At 43.8% G+C, this 20,561-nt stretch overlaps 1 protein-coding gene across 2 annotated transcripts in view; it reads left to right on the top strand.

The window, feature by feature from the left end:
* The window catches only part of ano2b (anoctamin 2b), a 46,469-nt gene extending 26,794 nt beyond the window's left edge, over positions 1-19,675 (top strand). For both annotated transcript variants that reach the window (XM_029462352.1, XM_029462351.1), the window contains 6 exons: positions 3,662-3,804; positions 8,956-9,108; positions 10,310-10,362; positions 11,338-11,516; positions 15,924-16,029; positions 17,173-19,675. In XM_029462352.1, coding sequence (XP_029318212.1) covers positions 3,662-3,804; positions 8,956-9,108; positions 10,310-10,362; positions 11,338-11,516; positions 15,924-16,029; positions 17,173-17,553 — 1,015 coding nt within the window. In that variant the 3' untranslated portion in view covers positions 17,554-19,675. The remainder of the gene's footprint in view (positions 1-3,661; positions 3,805-8,955; positions 9,109-10,309; positions 10,363-11,337; positions 11,517-15,923; positions 16,030-17,172) is intronic.
* Positions 19,676-20,561: the final 886 nt, after the last annotated feature.

The following is a 20,561-nucleotide window of genomic DNA, read 5'->3' as shown; positions in this document are numbered from 1 at the left end:
CTACAGAGGATTCAGCTCTGTGGCTGTTATCGTAAAGGAAGGATTTGCTTTTGCTGCATTTGGAGCCTTGGACTCATTTAGGTTTGAAATGTGGAGTTTAAACTACGCCGTCCCTGAATTTGGGCCAGACGACAGCCTCCGATCTGAGACATGAAGCCAGTGCAGAAGAGTCTTAAACTGCATCCTCTGTAACATCCAGCAGGAGGAGACTCCTCTGTAACATCCAGCAGGAGACTCCTCTGTAACATCCAGCAGGGAGAGACTCCTCTGTAACATCCAGCAGGAGGAGACTCCTCTGTAACCTCCAGCAGGAGGAGACTCCTCTGTAACATCCAGCAGCAGGAGACTCCTCTGTAACATCCAGCAGCAGGAGACTCCTCTGTAACATCCAGCAGGAGGAGACTCCTTTGTAACATCCAACAGGAGACTCCTCTGTAACATCCAACAGGAGGAGACTCCTCTGTAACATCCAGCAGGAGACTCCTCTGTAACATCCAGCAGGAGACTCCTTTGTAACATCCAACAGGAGAAGACTCCTCTGTAACATCCAGCAGGAGGAGACTCCTCTGTAACATCCAACAGGAGACTCCTCTGTAACATCCAACAGGAGACTCCTCTGTAACATCCAACAGGAGACTCCTCTGTAACATCCAGCAGGAGACTCCTTTGTAACATCCAACAGGAGAAGACTCCTCTGTAACATCCAGCAGGAGGAGACTCCTCTGTAACATCCAGCAGGAGGAGACTCCTCTGTAACATCCAACAGGAGACTCCTCTGTAACATCCAGCAGGAGACTCCTTTGTAACATCCAGCAGGAGGAGACTCCTCTGTAACATCCAACAGGAGACTCCTCTGTAACATCCAGCAGGAGACTCCTTTGTAACATCCAACAGGAGAAGACTCCTCTGTAACATCCAGCAGGAAACTCCTCTGTAACATCCAGCAGGAGACTCCTTTGTAACATCCAACAGGAGACTCCTCTGTAACATCCAACAGGAGACTCCTCTGTAACATCCAGCAGGAGGAGAGTCCTCTGTAACTTCCAGCAGGAGGAGACTCCTCTGTAACATCCAGCAGGAGACTCCTCTGTAACCTCCAGCAGGAGGAGACTCCTCTGTAACATCCAGCAGGAGGAGACTCCTCTGTAACATCCAGCAGGGGGAGACTCCTCTGTAACCTCCAACAGGAGGAGACTCCTCTGTAACATCCAGCAGGAGGAGACTCCTCTGTAACATCCAACAGGAGACTCCTCTGTAACATCCAACAGGAGACTCCTCTGTAACATCCAGCAGGAGGAGACTCCTCTGTAACATCCAGCAGGAGGAGACTCCTCTGTATCATCCAGCAGGAGGAGACTCCTCTGTAACATCCAGAAGGAGGAGACTCCTTTGTAACATCCAACAGGAGACTCCTCTGTAACATCCAACAGGAGACTCCTCTGTAACATCCAGCAGGAGACTCCTTTGTAACATCCAACAGGAGAAGACTCCTCTGTAACATCCAGCAGGAGACTCCTCTGTAACATCCAGCAGGAGACTCCTTTGTAACATCCAACAGGAGACTCCTCTGTAACATCCAACAGGAGACTCCTCTGTAACATCCAGCAGGACACTCCTTTGTAACATCCAACAGGAGGCTCCTTTTTAACATCCAGCAGCAGGAGACTCCTCTGTAAAATCCAGCAGGAGGAATCTCCTATGTAACATCCAGCAGGAGGAGACTCCTCTGTAACATCCAGCAGGAGGAGACTCCTCTGTAACATCCAGTAGGAGGAGACTCCTCTGTAACATCCAGCAGGAGGAGACTCCTTTGTAACATCCAACAGGAGACTCCTCTGTAACATCCAACAGGAGACTCCTCTGTAATATTCAGCAGGAGGAGAGTCCTCTGTAACTTCCAGCAGGAGGAGACTCCTCTGTAAGATCCAGAAAGAGGAGACTCCTCTGTAACATCCAGAAGGAGGAGACTCCTCCGTAACATCCGGCAGCAGGAGACTCCTCTGTAACATCCAACAGGGGGAGCCTCCTCTTTTAACATCCAGCAGGAGGAGACTCCTCTGTAACATCCGGCAGCAGGAGACTCCTCTGTAACATCCAGCAGGGGGAGCCTCCTCTGTAACATCCAGCAGGGGGAGCCTCCTCTGTAACATCCAGCAGGGGGAGCCTCCTCTGTAACATCCAGCAGGAGGAGACTCCTTTGTAACATCCAACAGGAGACTCCTCTGTAACATCCAACAGGAGACTCCTCTGTAACATCCCGCAGGAGGAGAGTCCTCTGTAACTTCCAGCAGGAGGAGACTCCTCTGTAACATCCAGCAGCAGGAAACTCCTCTGTAACATCCAGCAGGAGACTCCTCTGTAACCTCCAGCAGGAGGAGACATCCAGAAGGAGGAGACTCCTCCGTAACATCCGGCAGCAGGAGACTCCTCTGTAACATCCAACAGGGGGAGCCTCCTCTTTTAACATCCAGCAGGAGGAGACTCCTCTGTAACATCCGGCAGCAGGAGACTCCTCTGTAACCTCCAGCAGGAGGAGACTCCTCCGTAACATCCGGCAGCAGGAGACTCCTCTGTAACATCCAGCAGCAGGAGACTCCTCTGTAACATCCAGCAGGAGGATACTCCTCTGTAACATGCAGCAGGAGGAGACTCCTCTGTAACATCCAGCAGGAGACTCCTCTGTAACATCCAACAGGAGACTCATCTGTAACATCCAGCAGGAGGAGACTCCTCTGTAACATCCAGCAGGAGGAGACTCCTCTGTAACATCCAGCAGCAGGAGACTCCTCTGTAACATCCAGCAGCAGGAGACTCCTCTGTAACATCCAGTAGGAGACTTCTATGTAACATACAGCAGGAGGAGACTCTTCTGTAACATCCAGCAGGAGACTCCTCTGTAACATCCAGCAGGAGACTCCTCTGTAACATCCAGCAGGAGACTCCTCTGTAACATCCAGCAGGAGACTTCTATGTAACATACAGCAGGAGGAGACTCTTCTGTAACATCCAGCAGGACTAAGGAGACTCCTCTGTAACATCCAACAGGAGACTCATCTGTAACATCCAGCAGGAGAAGACTCCTCTGTAACCTCCAGCAGGAGGAGACTCCTCTGTAACCTCCAGCAGGAGGAGACTCCTCTGTAACCTCCAGCAGGAGGAGACTCCTCTGTAACCTCCTGCAGGAGGAGACTCCTCTGGTTGTATAGAAGTCTATGAGAAGATGTTTGTACTTCTCTCTTGACTTATTACCTCAGTAACATTTTCCTGATGAGTTTATGTCTCAGTCTGTAGTTTCAAGTCTTCCTCACATGATGTTATTTCGTAATTTATGTCCTGTTTAGATTGAAACAGAAGAAGAATCAGCTTCTGCTCTAGGGCGGGGCTACCTGTGATTGACACGATGTGTTCATGTTTTATTAATAAAAGAAACAAAGAAAGTGGATATAATAAATAATACTAAAAGACTAACTAATTTAATCCGATGAATAACTTTATTCAATCAGACATCTTGTTTACATTCTATCAGACACTTTACATTTGTAACTTTTTACTACTCATGGTTCATATCTTATTACATTTCTTTACCTCAGATTAGATTGAAAGTTTCTACTTCACGCTCACTAAATGTGTCTTACTTTGAGTCGTTCTCTCGTCCTGACAGGAAGCTGAAGAAGCTGGTGCGAGCCATAAAGGACAAAGGATCAGCGGAGAAGGAGATGGAGGAGGAGAGGCCTCCGCAGCAGTGGAACCTGGACTACGCCCTCGCTCCCTTTGAAGGCCTCACGCCTGAATACATGGAGATGAGTGAGTCTTCACACACACACACACACACACACACACACACACACACACACACACACACACACACACACACACACACACACACACACACACACACACACACACACACAGCTGTCACAGACTGCAGATGACAGTCAGCAGTTGTTAAAGATCACTCTGGCAATAATACTTTATGTCTAATGTGGTTTTACAACAAAAACGACCTCATTGAATCTGTAGATTCTAAACTCAGTGTTTCCACAGATTACCGCAGCACATCGCTGTCAGTGACGTCACACAATCGTACACACACACACAAACAGCTGAACTGTGTCTGCGCTCAGTGAAGGTCAAACATTCTATATGAAACACATATTTCTGAGTGGAGTCTTCTGTTCAGTTTACTAAAGAAGCAATAACTATATGAATATCATATATTCAAACTGCAGAAAGTGACAAAGCCACAAGCATCTACTGTACATCAAGTATCAGAACATTTCTCACATCATCTCTACACATTAAGCTATTATCAATATATTTAGTGAATTATTATTATAATGAAGAAGACACAGGTGTAACGAGGTTCTATTATAAATACAATCATTATAAGAGCGAAACGTATAGCACAGCAGATACATGTCCACGGTACAGATGTGGCCACAGCTGGATCTGTCTGAGCATTTCCTGCTCGACGGAGCCGCAGCAGGTCAGAGAACATGCTTTACTTTAATGGCAACATGTGTGTGTGTGTGCAGGGTTGTGAAGCAAAGCCTGCACACACAACACAAAGACTTTACTGAAATTCTAAAGCAGAAGTTTTGACGCGTTGTGAAACTCTAAGTCGCACCAGACTGAGTGTATTAGAAACATCTTATGATAAATGTTTCCGTGTGTCGTAGGTGCTTCTTGTTACAGCTCAATTAACGTCCTCCAGAGTTCACCACAGAGGGTTTTTCACTTGTGTACTTCTGATCATGCTGTGATATGATACCGTGGAGAGCGAGCTGATGTGGCTGCAGGGCACAGCGAGGAATGTAAGAAATGTCTGAACACTACACACACACACACACTAACACAGAGCCGTTAGATGTATGAATGGGTTTGTGTTTGCCCGTTTATTATTAGTGTGTGTGCTCGTCTGTAACTGTGTTGTGTTTGTGCATGTATGTTTGAGTATGTGCTGCTGTGCAGTGTGTGTGTGTGTGTGTGTGTGTGTGTGTGTGTGTGTGTGTGTGTGTGTGTGTGTGTGTGTGTGTGTGTGTGTGTGTGTGTGTGTGTGTGTGTGTGTGTGTGTGTGTGTTCTTTGTGTGTGACTGGGCCGGCCTCAAACCCGTCAACCTCGGCTCAGGTACATATCGAGGTTATTCTAAGCTTGCCCTCTAGCGCTCGCCGCACCGCTGTCGTATTTTCTTCCTCGCTGCTCTTTGTCTCAGCGTGGCGTCCCGAGGTGAAGCCGTCAGTCTCCGGCTCGCTGGAAGTCCCCGTTCCCACACTGCTAGAGTTCCACTCATCCGAGCCGTACATCAGCCGGAGTCAGACACACCGCCTTGTCTTCCTCATGTTTCCTCTCCACATTCTTAGGAACCAGCTGAATGATGTTTTGGTCATTTATTGAAAGCTTGTAGCAGAAATAATGTGATGAAGTTTATATCTTTACGTCTGTCAGACGAGAGAAAACATCCAAACACACATCAGTGTTTCTGTTTCTAACTTTGTGTGTTTGTGTACATTTCTCCTAAACTCTCCAACAGTTACATTACATAATGCCTCGTCTACATATTTAAACATCACAGAGAACTTGTAATATAAAGAATGATTGTGTTAATGTGAGTAATGAAGTGGGGAAGTTTCAGCTGATATCTGTGAATATTTCAGCCTGTAGCGTCTCTGCGGTCGGAGGGAGGCTGCTGTGGAAGCCGAGACAAGTCCTTTAAGGCGCCTGGTGTTCATGACATTACAGTTCCTTTCTGTTCTTCTTCTGCTCACTGAACTGCTGCTGACGTTGGCTGTTGTGAATGAGGCAGCCAACAGCCTGCAGTACTAACATCCATGCTTGTGATGTGCGGCACAATAAATTCATCAGTTTTAATAAATAGTTATGGATGTTGTGTCTAGGTTATATAATCGGGCTGTCTTACATAACACACGCACATAGTTCCACACACTGCTAAATCACCGAAAGTCCCAGTTTAGCTGGTGCAGCAGAGCCTTAAAAGGCATCATCTGAACACAGATCACCATTCACCGTCCATCTAACGGTGTCTGAGAGGCACTTTGAAACGAGCATTTCCTCCTTACATGTCCGCCTCTCCATGGCTGATATAAGTGCTTCTTTTGAAAGTTGAGTTTGTAAAGAGATGTTTCCAGGAGAAAGCCTTGTGCAGTCGTGCTGAGACAGGAAGTGTCCTACATAACATAGAGCTTTTTCATTTTGAGCAGAAATATGCTTTGCAGTCGGCCACATTGTATTTTTCAATAAAAACGACGGCTGTCAAACCACATGTTTCTTCTTTTTACATTTAGTACGTGCTGCAGCTGGCTGACAAAGGACGTACTGTTGCATACAGTACATACAGTAGGCATACAGTCGGGACATACTACTTCGTCATCTACCTCGAACTTTGACCCTCTTGTTAATTTATCCTCGGTGCAAAGGATTGTGGGTCAGAATAGACAGATAATCATGCTGGTGTTTTTGACACTGACTTATATGATACTGCTAAATCTTTGCTGGCCTCGTAAACAGTATGACAGTATGTGGAACACAGCAGCCATTGAACTCTGACATTTTCAACAAGGCCTTTTAATGCAATAAGCTTGTGAATATAATCACATTAATTCCTCAGAGCGTTCACATGGGTCTCACCTGACTCACATTACTGCCGTCGCCACGTATTGATTGTCTTGTTGCTATAGAACCAAAGGACATATAGCTGGAGCAGGGAAGCACTGATCTCCTCTCTACATGAACCATAACACACATATGTCAACAAACATTATTATACAATATAATAATATACTGTAAAACAATATTATCACATTATCCAACTTCCACTGGAGTTACATCAAAGTGAACCTTCAGTTTGGGACCGAGGCCAGAAAAGTGATTTATCTCTTGAACAACTTCTGAAGTCTGAGAGCTGAACAAGCTTTCAGATGAACAAAGAGTGAAGTGAGAATCATCCACGGTCTGCAGCTACAGTAGTAACATTTAGTAATGTTGCAGCAGCAGTACATGCATGACACTACTACGACTTAACACAAGCATCAGATTATTTTTATTTTACCTTTATTTTACCAGGATATGTCTCATTGAGATTAAAAATCTCCAGCACAGTTACAGACAAAAAACAATCACAATCAAAACATTAATCAAAGCATTTACAGACTCAGCGGCTTTGATGTCATTCAGAGTCGCTTTAAGTCTGTTAGAGAGACCAGCTCTCTGAGTTTCAGCTCATTCTGCAGCTGGTTCCATCAACAGGAGCAGCGAAACTAAACGTCCTGTTCCCCAGTTCAGTACGGACTTTTGGAACAGTGAAAAGAAACAAGTCCTCGGAGCGAAGCCGATACGGTCCACTACATTTCCGATTAATGTAGATCCTTAAGTAAGGACACGACACGAGCATATAGGGTGCAGTGGTGCGTCAGGGTTTTGAGGTTTGTTATGAATCTCTGCACCGTGGTAGACGGTATCCAGAGAGCTGAGGCACTGAGACGATGCATTCATATAAACAACATCTCTGTCACGATTGTACTGGTTCCTGTTTTATTTTGAAGTTTCACTCCCCCTTGTGTCATGTCTTGTTTTACTTCCTGTCCTTGTGTTTTTTTTCCCTCTCCCTCTGATTGTTGATTTGTTCCTCCTGTGTCCATTTACCCTGGCCTTGTGTCTTTGTCTCTCTCAACCAGCTGTGTCTTGTTCCCTCGTTTGGTGTCTGTGTATATATCCCTGTCTGCCCCAGTGTGCCTTGTCGGATCGTCTTTCATACTATGTGCCCGTTACCTACCGTGCTTCCTGCCGTGCTTCCACTGTGTCTACCCCGTGTCTACCCCGTGTCTACCCCGTTTGTCGGTTCACTATTATTCTGTTACTTTGTATAAATGTTTTCAGCTATGTTTCATTAAAGCTTGCTTTTGTTGTTAATCTTCTGCATTTGGGTCCTCTACTGTACCATACCGTGACAATCTCCATAGTCACACACAGAAACGTTGCAGAGACTAATCTCTTTCTGGCCTCGAAAGCAAAACAGGACTTGTTTCTAAAGTAAAAACCTAATTTTATTCTTAATATTTTCAAAAGTTCTAAAAGGTGACTCTTAAAAGAAGAGAATTGTCAATGATAATACCAAGATATTTATACTGAGACACAGATTAAATCTGGGAACCCTGTAAAGTGGTGATAGGAGGTTCAAGTGTTTGGTTTTAGCTTTCGAGAACATCATGAGCCTCGTCTTTCAGCATTATGTTTATGCAGTAAGAACCCTGAATGAAGTCTTTATTTAAACTGTGCCCGGGGCCACAATAAGAGTCAAGACCTCCTCCCAACACGTACCTTCAGGGCAGTTGAGCAGCTAATGGAGGCTCAGCAGGTTCTTAAGTCTTCACTGGACACGATCACAGTTTATTCTTCTAAAACGGAGATGAACCGAGCAGGTACCGGAACCAGACTGAAGATGCACTGACTGCTCCTTGGTGGAGGGGGAGGACACAGTCCCATACTTTGCTTCACACATTCTGTCAGAGCTTTTATAAAGGTATCATGTGGGGTGATCTCACCCCCCCTGCCGGGCCTCTTCCTGACACAAGTGTCTTTGGAGCTATTTTGGGGTTTCTTCCATATTTGGCCTACAAGTATTTCTGGCTCTTGGGGATCTCATGCTGCTCACATGTGCTCGTCCATGACTCTTAAGTCTGACTTCCTCAGTTTCATTTAGTTAAATATGTATTGCAACCCTGGTTACACACAATGTCTACTTGTAACATTAGAGAGATAGTTAGAAGTTAGAAATGCAAAGACAGGCTTCTCATTATTGCTTTCACATGTGTGTGTGCGGGGGTGTAACACCATGTCCCCACCATGACCACAGCAGGGAGTGATGCCTGTGATACAATCACTACGCTTTAATAAAACTGCAGTGGCATGTTTGATGATTGTTTCTCTCTTTTCTCCAGTCATCCAGTTTGGTTTCGTCTCTCTGTTCGTGGCTTCCTTCCCTCTTGCTCCGCTCTTTGCTCTGCTCAACAACGTCATCGAGATCCGACTGGATGCCAAGAAGTTTGTCACGGAGCTACGCAGGCCAGTCGCCGTACGCGCTAAAGACATCGGTAAGTGCTGTGACACGTAACACACTCACAAATACTGCATTCTCCCACACAAGCAGGGTTAAAGACTAAAACATCACATCAGTGGGTAGTGGATATGCTTATGCAGATACTGACAGCTAATACAGCACAGGAGCTACGAAGGACCAATAGACAATGAAGTTCATCTTCAAACCATGAATGCCAAAAAGTCCCTAAAAAAAAGTACGTTTTGAATACTTCCTCCATAACTTCCTTGGTGTCGGAGAGGAAACACTGAGGCCCTCAGAAGTCTGTTGGCACGGCGCTCATGCTTTCCTTTTAGCAGACAACAAAAATAACCTTAATTTCAACGTGACCTCTGTGTTACCTCACAGGCTCGAAGGGCTTTTCTCAACCCAAAGGACCGTAAATCACTTTAAGGACTGTCTTTAAAAGAAATGTGACTTTTTCTTTAGAACTCATCTTGGTATATTTCAATACGTTACTATGAACCCTGCGTCATGTTGGTCTAGTTTTAGTGTGTGTAGTACTGTGGTTTCTGAGAGATTCCTTGCTTTATAGTTCAGTATCTGCAGAACTCACGATCCCGTCAGCCTCAGCTGTTCCTTGTGCTGATTATAAAATATTAGCATGCTAATTCGCTAAACTAAGATCATATGTGTTAACATTAAACTACTCTGACTGCCTTGTTTCTTATGTTGATGAAAAGTTAACTGTTCGGAGAGTTTTACACAACAGCACTATCACAGGATGTAAATGTTTTACTGAATTAAGGATCTAACAAACTCCATCAAATCTAGTTTCATGTGTTTCATGGTATTTAATGGATACTCTCTCTCTCTCTCTCTCTCTCTCTCTCTCTCTCTCACTGTCTGTCTCTCTCCCTGTCTGTCTCTCTCCCTGTCTGTCTCTCTCTCTGTCTCTCTCTCTCTGTCTGTCTCTCTCTGTCTCCCTCTCTCTGTTTCTCTGTCTCTCTCTCATTGTCTGTCTGTCTGTCTGTCTGTCTCTCTCTCTCACTGTCTCTCTCTGTCTGTCTGTCTGTCTGTCTTTCTCTGTCTCTCACTGTCTCTCTCTGTCTGTCTGTCCCTCTGTCTGTCTGTCTGTCCCTCTGTCTGTCTGTCTGTCCCTCTGTCTGTCTGTCTGTCTGTCTGTCTCTCTCTGACTGTCTCTCTCTGACTGTCTGTCTGTCTGTCTCTCCCTCTCTCTCTGTCTCTTTCTTTAGGTATATGGTACAACATACTGAGTGGAATGGGAAAGTTCTCAGTCATTATAAATGTAAGTATTATTGCACAGTGCTCATTGAGTTAGTGATGAAGACAGATGTATGCATGAAGGCAGGTCTTCTCCATAATGTGACTGACTCTCCGTGAGGTTTAAATTCAGTCACTAGGTTTAGGGGGAAATCTGAGGGATTACTCTCCAGCACAAAACAGATTATTTCGGATTGGGGGGGGGGGGGGGGGTTAGGGTTAGCTTTACTGTAGTTCTTCCAGTGTCAAGTCATTGGTCGCTTGCAAAGCTTTCACAGCAGCTTCACCTATGTACAGTTTTTATGGAAACAAGGACAGTCAATTTTACTGTCAGGAATCACAGTCAAATTTTAACAAAGATTAACATAACAGCGCCTCGACACTGACCTCTAACTTCTCTGCTGGGACACTTCAACTCATCCGGCTTTCCTCAGGTCTGCTGTGTGTGTGTGTGCACATACTTTAAATGATGCTATGACAATTACTGCAGTAAATATTGAATAGAGATTTAAACTTCTGAGACGTCATTCATCTGAAACACCTGAACATGCTGATCCAGGGAGGTCAAGCTGTGTGTGTTTGTGGAGTCTGAACTTCTGCTCGGGATTTGTCCTTGGCCAGCGAGCCAAATCCTGTTCCGTTTACTTTTAATACTGAAGAGATTTGTGTAGGATTTGAGAAACAAGCAGCAGGACCTTTTATTTATTGTAGAGCTATGGGGCATTGGACACATTGAGCTTCCTCAGGAAACTGTAGCAGAATTCCTCTTTTGTGCATGTACGTTGTATTAGTTCTACATACTTTGTTTAATATTATTAAATACATTACTCAAATATCTCTGAGAAGTGAAAACAAACAGTTTGACCCCCTGCAGCTCTTCCTACTACAAAGGGAAGGACGAGATTTGACACATCACAAGTTTTACCAGATAAAACTTCTTGGTGTAACTCTTTTTTATTAATGCTCATGACTCACTCTGTCTCTCTCTTTCCGTCTGGAGGCCTTTGTGATCTCCTTCACATCCGACTTCATCCCTCGGCTCGTCTACCAGTACATGTTCAGTCAGACCGGCACCATGCACGGCTTCATTGACCACACGCTCTCCTACTTCAACGTGTCCAATTTTAAACCCGGCACGGCACCGCAGAACTTAGAACAAGGAGACATCACCGTTTGCCGGTAAAAACACACACACACACACACACACACACACACACACACACACACACACACACACACACACACACACACACACACACACACACATACACACATCTTTTCTTTTTACTGCCATTGGAGTACTTGGTGATTTCAAGAAAACAGTCAAGTCAATTCATCTGTTTTTACATCAGAGGTATTTAGTTTGGGGGATTTTGTCTATGCCGATAAAACAATATTACTGTGTTTTGTTATATCTTTGACCTTAACAAATACATAAACACTTCAGTCACTGTATCAACAACAAACGGCTTCCCTTATCATGCTTATTTCAAGGCTAGTATCCATTCAGTCTGAAAGAAGGATGGCTCTGTTTGTTTGTCTCCAGTTCATGGAGTTGACGTCCAGCTCCATTATTCATATCGAGAAAACAAAGCCACCAAAAGGCTCAATTAAAGTAAATGGGGATTTGAGATATCAGCATTTGATACGTATAATAACATATCGTCTGCATAAAGCAACATATAGTGTTATATTCAATGTTGTGCGTGTTTACAGTAAGACTGATGCATTTTGTGATTGCATCGTACACAGACTGGTAAGGTGGACTTCCATTGAACCTGTATGGTTAGGTTGGACATTTGCGGGTGATAAAGAATAAAATATTTGCCCCATATGTACACTTTTAAGAGGCAAAATTAAAACACTTTATGTCCACAGGTAAACTGCACAAGTCTGAGCTGGGCTGGAGTTGATGATTTTTCAGATTTAGAAATACAGTGCACTATTGTGTCTTTGCATTTTCTCTCATGCCAGTGGCAAGCATCTCTTTCATAATATCAAAATAAAGCGCTGTAGAAGAGAAGGTCATGGATGCCGGCGCCCACAGATAGAGGCCCGTCTGCTGTTACATAACACAACAAATCATTACAATGCAAGAATACAGTCTTTGTGTCAATGAAGTGCGGTACGTCACACCCGAGCACGGCCAGATACTGAAGGCCCTTGGAGGATGTTCCAAGAAGGGTGTGAGTGTCTGCAGTGTGTGTAGTGCTGGATAGTGTATGTCCAGACTTTTATATTCGCTACTTAAGGCGAAGGATTCAACGCAGTATGTAATTCAAAGTATGTGAGATGCTCCGGTTCTTTCTTTCTCTCTTTTTGACCCAGTTCATTTAGGGACTCTAGTCGTATGCATGCATATATGCAGGAGCAAGGAACAGAGGTAAATAAGGGATGGACAGGGAGTGGAGAGATAAGGTAACTATCATCATCAGCAGAAAATGAGATATAGCTAGGGGTAGGTAAGCTCGGAAAGATGTAGAAAGAGGCTCTGTAGTCGGACGGATGGATGGCGTGTGACAGAGGCCAACCACCAAGGTATTAAATCTTTAATTACATTTAAAAACAGCAGTTTCTGCATCACTGTACACATCTCTACAGGGCGAGAGGAGTGCTGAATAAAAACGTGGGTAAACTATGAATTCTGTTTCAGAATACTTCCAGAGAAAAATGAGCTTTTCCTCTTGAAAGGCCTAATAAACCCTTAATTACACTATTACTATTACACTACTATGACTATTACAGCGATAACTAAGAGCTCAGCAGCCACCTGATTGGATATGAAGGGATTGTTAACGTTAAGAATGAGATGACGAATACATGTAAATGTTATGTTATAGTGTTATATATTACACCGGCTCTGCTTTATTCTTCCTCTGGCTTTTAAAAACAAACCTGTCTAATGGTTGGTGTATAAAACGCAGGACAATGAATATTTGGTCTTGACTTTAAGAAACACTATAAATGTGTTCTGTAGCGCAGAGCTCCAGTCGACAGCTGGAAGGACTTTACCGTTTATGACAGGAGCACTGTATGTCATGCACTAGTCATGCAGGGTTAACCGAGATTTCCCACACACCATGCGCATTGATTTTAGTGCTCATACATTTTTATAAAAAGGAAAATAAAAAAGTGAATCTTGTAAGATGACTCCGGTCCCCCGCTGAGGGTTAGTCCCGATAGTCATGTGGCTGAAAAAGAGTTTCCCTGCAGGGACGCTTTTTCTGATGTCAGTTAGTCTTAAATCTAATTATATTTAGCCTGAGAGCTTTATGGTGATTCACAGAAAGCAAAAACACAAACAGAAGGTTAATAAAAAACAAACTCTTGGATAAGACTGATAAAGTATTATGAGAGCAGGACACCTTCATCGCAAGCTTGTTCCTGAGCTGACTGGTGGCTGTAGTTACACTCTGGAGGTCAAGGGATGTGCACATGTGATGGATTATCACTTCTGATGGTGTGCATCAACACACAGTTCTGTATTCCTACATGGGCAGGATGTGTCCTGTGTCTTCACTTTACAGTTTGTTGGGTCTGAATGTACAGCAGCTGATGTTACTTTATTGATAGCTCCTGACCGTGAAGTCCAATTCAAGAGATCTTTAATCTAATTTCTCCCAAATCTGAACTCTGAAATTACATTTGTTTTTCACCAAAACCTTTGTCTGTCAAAGGCCGATGTGCAACTTGTGTGAAGGGAGGTTTGGACTTTAGTGTTGCCAGTAACAAGTCAGTAGATGAGAGTGAGCAGTAAGCGAGAACGATTCTGTGGAAAGACACGCAGAGAGAAGGAAACGAGAAGGCGAAGCATGTTCTCAGATGTCTCAGGTCAAGTCTCTCACACTATAATCTCATGAGAGAATATTGAGCTGCACTGTTATAACCAAACATGGAGCAGAAGAAACATTTCTTTGATAATGTTTTAGATTTGATTCAGTTAAATGAAGTTCTGTCTTGCAGTTTAGTTCATATCTACTACAAATACTGTGAAGGAGAGAAAGATGAAGAGAAGTCTCACGAGCAGCATTCCTCCCTCATGACTGTATAAGGAGAAGGACTCCGACACCATAAGTCCCTGCTGACACACACACACACGCACATTTCAGCTCGATACTGCTGCTCAAGTCCTGTGAGATAATCATTCATCTATTATGGATTCACAGGAATGTCTGTGTGTGTGTTTGATCTGATCCTTCACATTAAACTACAGTTTACGTTGTGATAGGTGTTTCCTGCCTTCCCAGATCTAATTCATAAACAAGTATTAGAGTATTAAATGTGACACTTGTCCTTTGATCAACTGTGGAGTGTTTGAGTGAGGAGACACACAGTTATTAAAACATGTGTGTCACAGACTTTATTAATTAACATTAAAATGTGTTGTGAGGTTTTGTTTATGATTGAGTTCTGTTATGATGTGACAAACTTCCAGTAAATACTTGGAAAGCACAACAAGTATCTGATAATATCTGATATTATTTGTGTTGACGGCTGTATGTGTAGCTCCATGTACAACTCTAATGTCTTATTGTCCAGATTACAATGAGACGAGTTGTCTCCATGCTGTCGCCTTGACAGGAATTTTATATGTTGAGCTTCACATCCCACAGAGAGAGGCATACTTTAAAAAAAGCTGCTGTGGAAATGGAGCCAGAAGTAGCATAAAGTGTACCCTGACAGAGTCACTCCCTGCACACTCTGACACAGAGACACATCTGCTCACAGCTGATCAGCAGCGTTAGGAGAGCAAGAGTGAAACAGCTTGTAGGAACTACTGAACACTATCGTGCACAATAAGTGGGCTAATACTGCACACGTACATACATGCTAATGATCCTCTTTTCTCATTGTTCTGGGGGAGTTCAGTCTTATAGAGCATTGAAGACTTTGCAGAAGGGCAGCACGATATACGGTTTACTGTTTCAGCATCACAATGTCATGTAGATAGTAGATCACCTCAAACACGTTGTGCTACAACCTTTTTGCATGACTAATGTCCAGGAGAAGTCTGTCTAGATAAAACATCCTTTACTTCATTCTTCATGTTACACAGAGTTTGCATCTGACCACAAATCACAATCATCAGTTTATCAAACAACCAAAGCAGGTCAACCTGACAATGAGCGAGGACACGGAGAAGTATGAATGTTTTTATTTATTTATGTTGGATCCCCATGTGATTTGGGAGAAGCAGTTTCTCCTGACTGAATGTAAGAAACATTACCGCGTGTTTCTGGAACCCTCTGGCTCCACTGTGGCGTTCCAGCTGAGTTTCCCTCTTCGATTCCTTGTCCTACTTTAATGCCGTGACCTCAACATGTGGTTCCACTTTCCTGCTGTTCGCCCGCACAATAAAGAGTGTTTACTACAAAGAAAACAAAGGAAAGGAATCCTGATAAAGTTTATTGCACTGAGTCGGGTCCAAAGCTGAGCGGAGGAGTGGGATGTTTTAATGAGGCTGCTGGTCTCAGCCACGTGAAGATAAATGAGATTGGCTCACAGGATGGAGGAGGGTTATCACCTGTCAATCAAACCAGAGCCTCCACTCTATACTGTATATTGTACATGTGTGTTTTGTTCCAGGTACAAAGACTACAGGGAGCCGCCCTGGTCTCCAGACGCCTACACATTCTCCAAACAGTACTGGTGCGTCCTGGCCGCACGGCTGGCTTTCGTCATCTTGTTCCAGGTATGTGCTCAGACACAATGTGAAAAGAGTTACTGGAAACTAGAATATCCCTGCGCAGACCTCCACCAGGGCAAACACTGCATTCAGGTGCTGCTCTGATGGTTTCCCCGAGGTGGAAAGTCCTCGTTCTGACTTCAGTGTTTATGAGCTTTGAGTCATGATGTGGAAACAACACGGACGCTACAAAGAAGACGTGTTTTACAACACGTTGATTTTTCAAAGTCGGAATCTAATTTTCCCGATTATTCAGACACCACATGAATGCAGCACAAATGCCCGATCATATTCACGTTAGTGTGTCCGCACTGTGCTCCGACATGTACCGGAGTCCTCGGCCATGTTCCTCCCACTTCCAAGTTTCATGAATCCTCCTTAGAGGCAACGATCAGTCCACAGGTTTCATTATGTTTTGCTCTGTGTCACTTCCATGGTATTCTGCAGTTGGAACATATTTGTACCATACAAAGGCGGATAAAGTAATTGTGTGAGCCGGCCCCACCAGGTGGATCCCAGTGTCTCTCACCATGATGGGAATATTTCCAGATGTGTGGGGCAGTTAGCCCACAGCTCATGTGATAAACATCCGCCTGCACGCCTCACTTACATATGGCTCCCAAATGTCTTTCAACAACTTTCCCTTCATTACTGCTGCACAATAAAAACAACAGGAAATTAGTCCTCGTAGTTTACTGTATGTTGGCCCCCCCGATTCAGCTCTCTTAGCAACGCGGTCAGCAGTGATGGTTGACCTTCACTTTCTCCCATTTGCATCAAAATCCTGACTCGCGAATCATAGAAAAGAGTTGCAGAACTCACCAGAGAGTCCTCAGCTGCTGTAAGTTCACAGCTACTCTGCAAACACTAAAAGCTCATTCAGTGCACTTACATGTACACAAAAAGTTGTAGCCGACAGCGTACTTTACCGAATCCACGGCAACATGATACTTTTACATCCCGTAGAGCCTGATTATCCTCCAAAGAGAAGTAAAACGAACAAAATCCATCGATTGAACCTTTTCATGTTCATCAGTTTATAGTTTTGAACTTGCTTCATACATACCTGTGTGTTGAACTAAATGTTCTCCACCGTCCATCTCTCTTCATCTGTCTTCATATTAATCTGTGTCTCCGTCCCTGCTCCAGAACCTGGTGATGTTTCTCAGCCTCGTGGTCGCCTGGGGGATCCCTGACGTTCCCAAAACGATCGTGGAGCAGTTCAAACGGGAGAAGAAGCTCCTGGTTGACGTCTTCTTACGGGAAGAAAAGGAAAAATTCCAGCTCATCCAAAGCCTCTTCTCCAAGGACGCCACCCTCCACCCGGGCACCCACCCGCTCCACCCAGGCCAGGGCTTACCCCTCCCGGGCCGCTACAATACTCTGCCCCCAGGACCGACGCAGGGCTCGGCTGGAGACGGAGGAGGGCCGAGGGCGAGGTGCAGGGCCGCCAGCTTTAGCCAGTTCTCCAGGAACATTCCCCCGTCGCCCAGAAGTGAAAATGAGAATTCGAGACACACGGCGGTGTGACGCGGAACACTGCCGGGTGCTGCAGCTGGGCCGCAGGACTGCACATGTTGCTCCCTGGATGTCTTTGCCTGTGTCTTTTGTGTCCTGGTGTGTCTGACACAGTAGTGCTGTGATTTCAAACGATCACATTCCAAGCTAGTTAGCTTCACTGGTCTCCGTGTGGGTGAACTGTCCACACTGGTTGAGTGTCTGTGGTGTCCCTCCTACCTGCACCGACTCTTTTTACTTTTTGGTAAAAATATAACCGATTTACCGAGGCACAGTTGCTTCATAGCGTAGACAAGCAATAATTACAGTGTTAGGCAGAACAATGGGATGTTATAGGAAGAACGAAGGGACAGATTCAGGGATGGACACGGGCCGGGAACTGTCAGAACTTTCCTGCTTTATGTGCTTTTGCTCTTTATGTATTTTTGTTTTGAACAGAATTTGTAGCAGCTGCAACATTCCACATGTCCTGTACTTTTCCGTGGTACTGAAAGCACACAGGAGCCTCCCAGAACAGTCCATCCTTCTCTGTGTTCCAGCTGATTTCTCTTCACAGACTTCAGGAATCACTTAGGATCATTTTTACTTTACTAAGATTGTAATGTTAGTCAATACACAGCTGCCGGTCCTCCTGCTCTGCGGATGCACATGCCAATGTGGCACACTGTTGCATGCCACGCATAGATCATAGACCGTTTTAGAAATAGATTATCTGTGAAGCAAATGTTTTTCCTGTTAGCCATATGGACTGAGTGCAGAATGACTTCATAACTACACTGAATAACTCCAGTGAACTAGAAATGATCTCTTTCCTTCCTTATGAAATACCAAACTGTATACTCTGACACTCCTGCAGGTAAGTAATAAATCTGGGTTACTGCCCAAATAGAAGAGTTGTGTCTCGCATAAAATAACTTCCTGGGGTCACGCCACCTCTGGCGGCCAGGTTTGAAGTCTTCAGCTCTTATTTTGTACTTCTGGGCGTTTCGTCTTATTAGCATACTCATAAAATTATCTTTTGCATGTTAAGTCAAACTGATATTTGAATCCTCCTCACGTTGGTGCAATGAAACAGAAGCTATAATGATGCTGCAGTTTATGTGCATAACTCCTACCTTTCAAGAAACGTCGTCGTCGTCCAGCGGACTGAAAGTTGATAGAAAAATAACTTCCGAGGTGCGTTTCTTATTGTAGCCTCGAGACAGTAATACGAGACGTTTCCCCGTTTTCTCAACAAGCACACAGTTCATTAAATTCTGTTCACAGGAGCACAGCATTCAGTGTGTGATATTACGAAGCTTGTTAGTGCCTACACTAAATTTGGGACGGCTCAATACCAGTAATGATGGTATCATGGCAGCAAATGAACAAAATGTTTTATCATTGATCTGATCTTTTATTTTGTATTTCGGGCTTTTTTGCCCAGGCAGTCCTCCATTGCAGACAGTTTTACAGGATTATATTCACATCTGTAAAGGACATCATACATTATCTCAGGTTTCCTCTTTAGGCTTCTCTACTTACACTGTAGACCCGTTCTCCTTCGGCACCAGAAGAAGAGCGAAGAGGGAAACTGTCTGATCTCGGGGGTCTGTGTGAAGACCGGGAGCAGCTGTTTTCCCTGCAGCTCAGCTCTCCTGCGACTGGACCCGATACAGAACATGTTTCATCAATACAAAATACTCTGACATTCATTAGTCCCTTTATAACCAAGGAAAGCTGAATGTTTTTCTGGCAAGATGGTGCAGACTGAAAGAGTGAACCTGCTCCTGAGAACTCCATGTGGACGCTCCGTGTGTTTCCTAACACTACTCGATACGACACTAGTTTATTAGGGTGTTTGAGAGTTTTCAGGACCCCTAGTGGTCACAAAGGACTTAATGAAGCTTTAAATGTCTCTTCTGATCCTCGGACCACTTGATCACAGTTGGTAGGTTAATGTACCTTCTCCATCATGGGATGAATCAAGACTTAAAGGGTGAATCAACAGGAGAGAAGTGTTATTAACCACCTGACAAATATGAAGGATTAAGTATATACTGTAAGTTTATAAAGTGAGGTTTCAAAATCATAAGAATATAAGCAGTATTGTTTATTGGTCTACAGAGGGCTGATTACAGTACACATGTTCAGTATACAGTACACATGTTCAGTATGTTCAGTATACAGTACACATGTTCAGTATACAGTACACATGTTCAGTATGTTCAGTATACAGTACACATGTTCAGTATGTTCAGTATACAGCACACATGTTCAGTATACAGTACACATGTTCAGTATGTTCAGTATACAGTACACATGTTCAGTATGTTCAGTATACAGCACACATGTTTAGTATACAGTACACATGTTCAGTATGCTCAGTATACAGTACACATGTTCAGTATGCTCAGTATACAGTACACATGTTCAGTATGTTCAGTATACAGTACACATGTTCAGTATACAGTACACATGTTCAGTATACAGCACACATGTTCAGTATACAGTATGTTCAGTATACAGTACACATGTTCAATATACAGTACACATGTTCAGTATACAGTACACATGTTCAGTATACAGCACACGTGTTCAGTATACAGTATGTTCAGTATACAGTACACATGTTCAGTATACAGTACACATGTTCAGTATACAGCACATATGTTCAGCAAACAGTACACATGTTCAGTACACAGTACACATGTTCAGTAAATAATACACATTATCAGTATACAATACAAATGTACTGTATGTTCAGTATACAGTACACATGTTCAGCATACATTACATATATTCAGTATACACTATGTTCAGTATACAGTACACATGTTCAGTATACAGTATGTTCAGTATACAGTACATATATCCAGTATACACTATATATATTCAGTATACACTATGTTCAGTATACAGTATGTTCAGTATACAGTATATTCAGTATACAGTATGTTCAGTATACAGTACATATATCCAGTATACACTATATATATTCAGTATACACTATGTTCAGTATACAGTATGTTCAGTATACA

Source organism: Cottoperca gobio, chromosome 23, assembly GCF_900634415.1.
Source record: "Cottoperca gobio chromosome 23, fCotGob3.1, whole genome shotgun sequence".
NCBI lineage: Eukaryota > Metazoa > Chordata > Actinopteri > Perciformes > Bovichtidae > Cottoperca > Cottoperca gobio.
The sequence above is the reverse complement of the archived record's forward strand: the minus strand, read 5'-3'. Positions and strand labels throughout refer to the sequence as shown.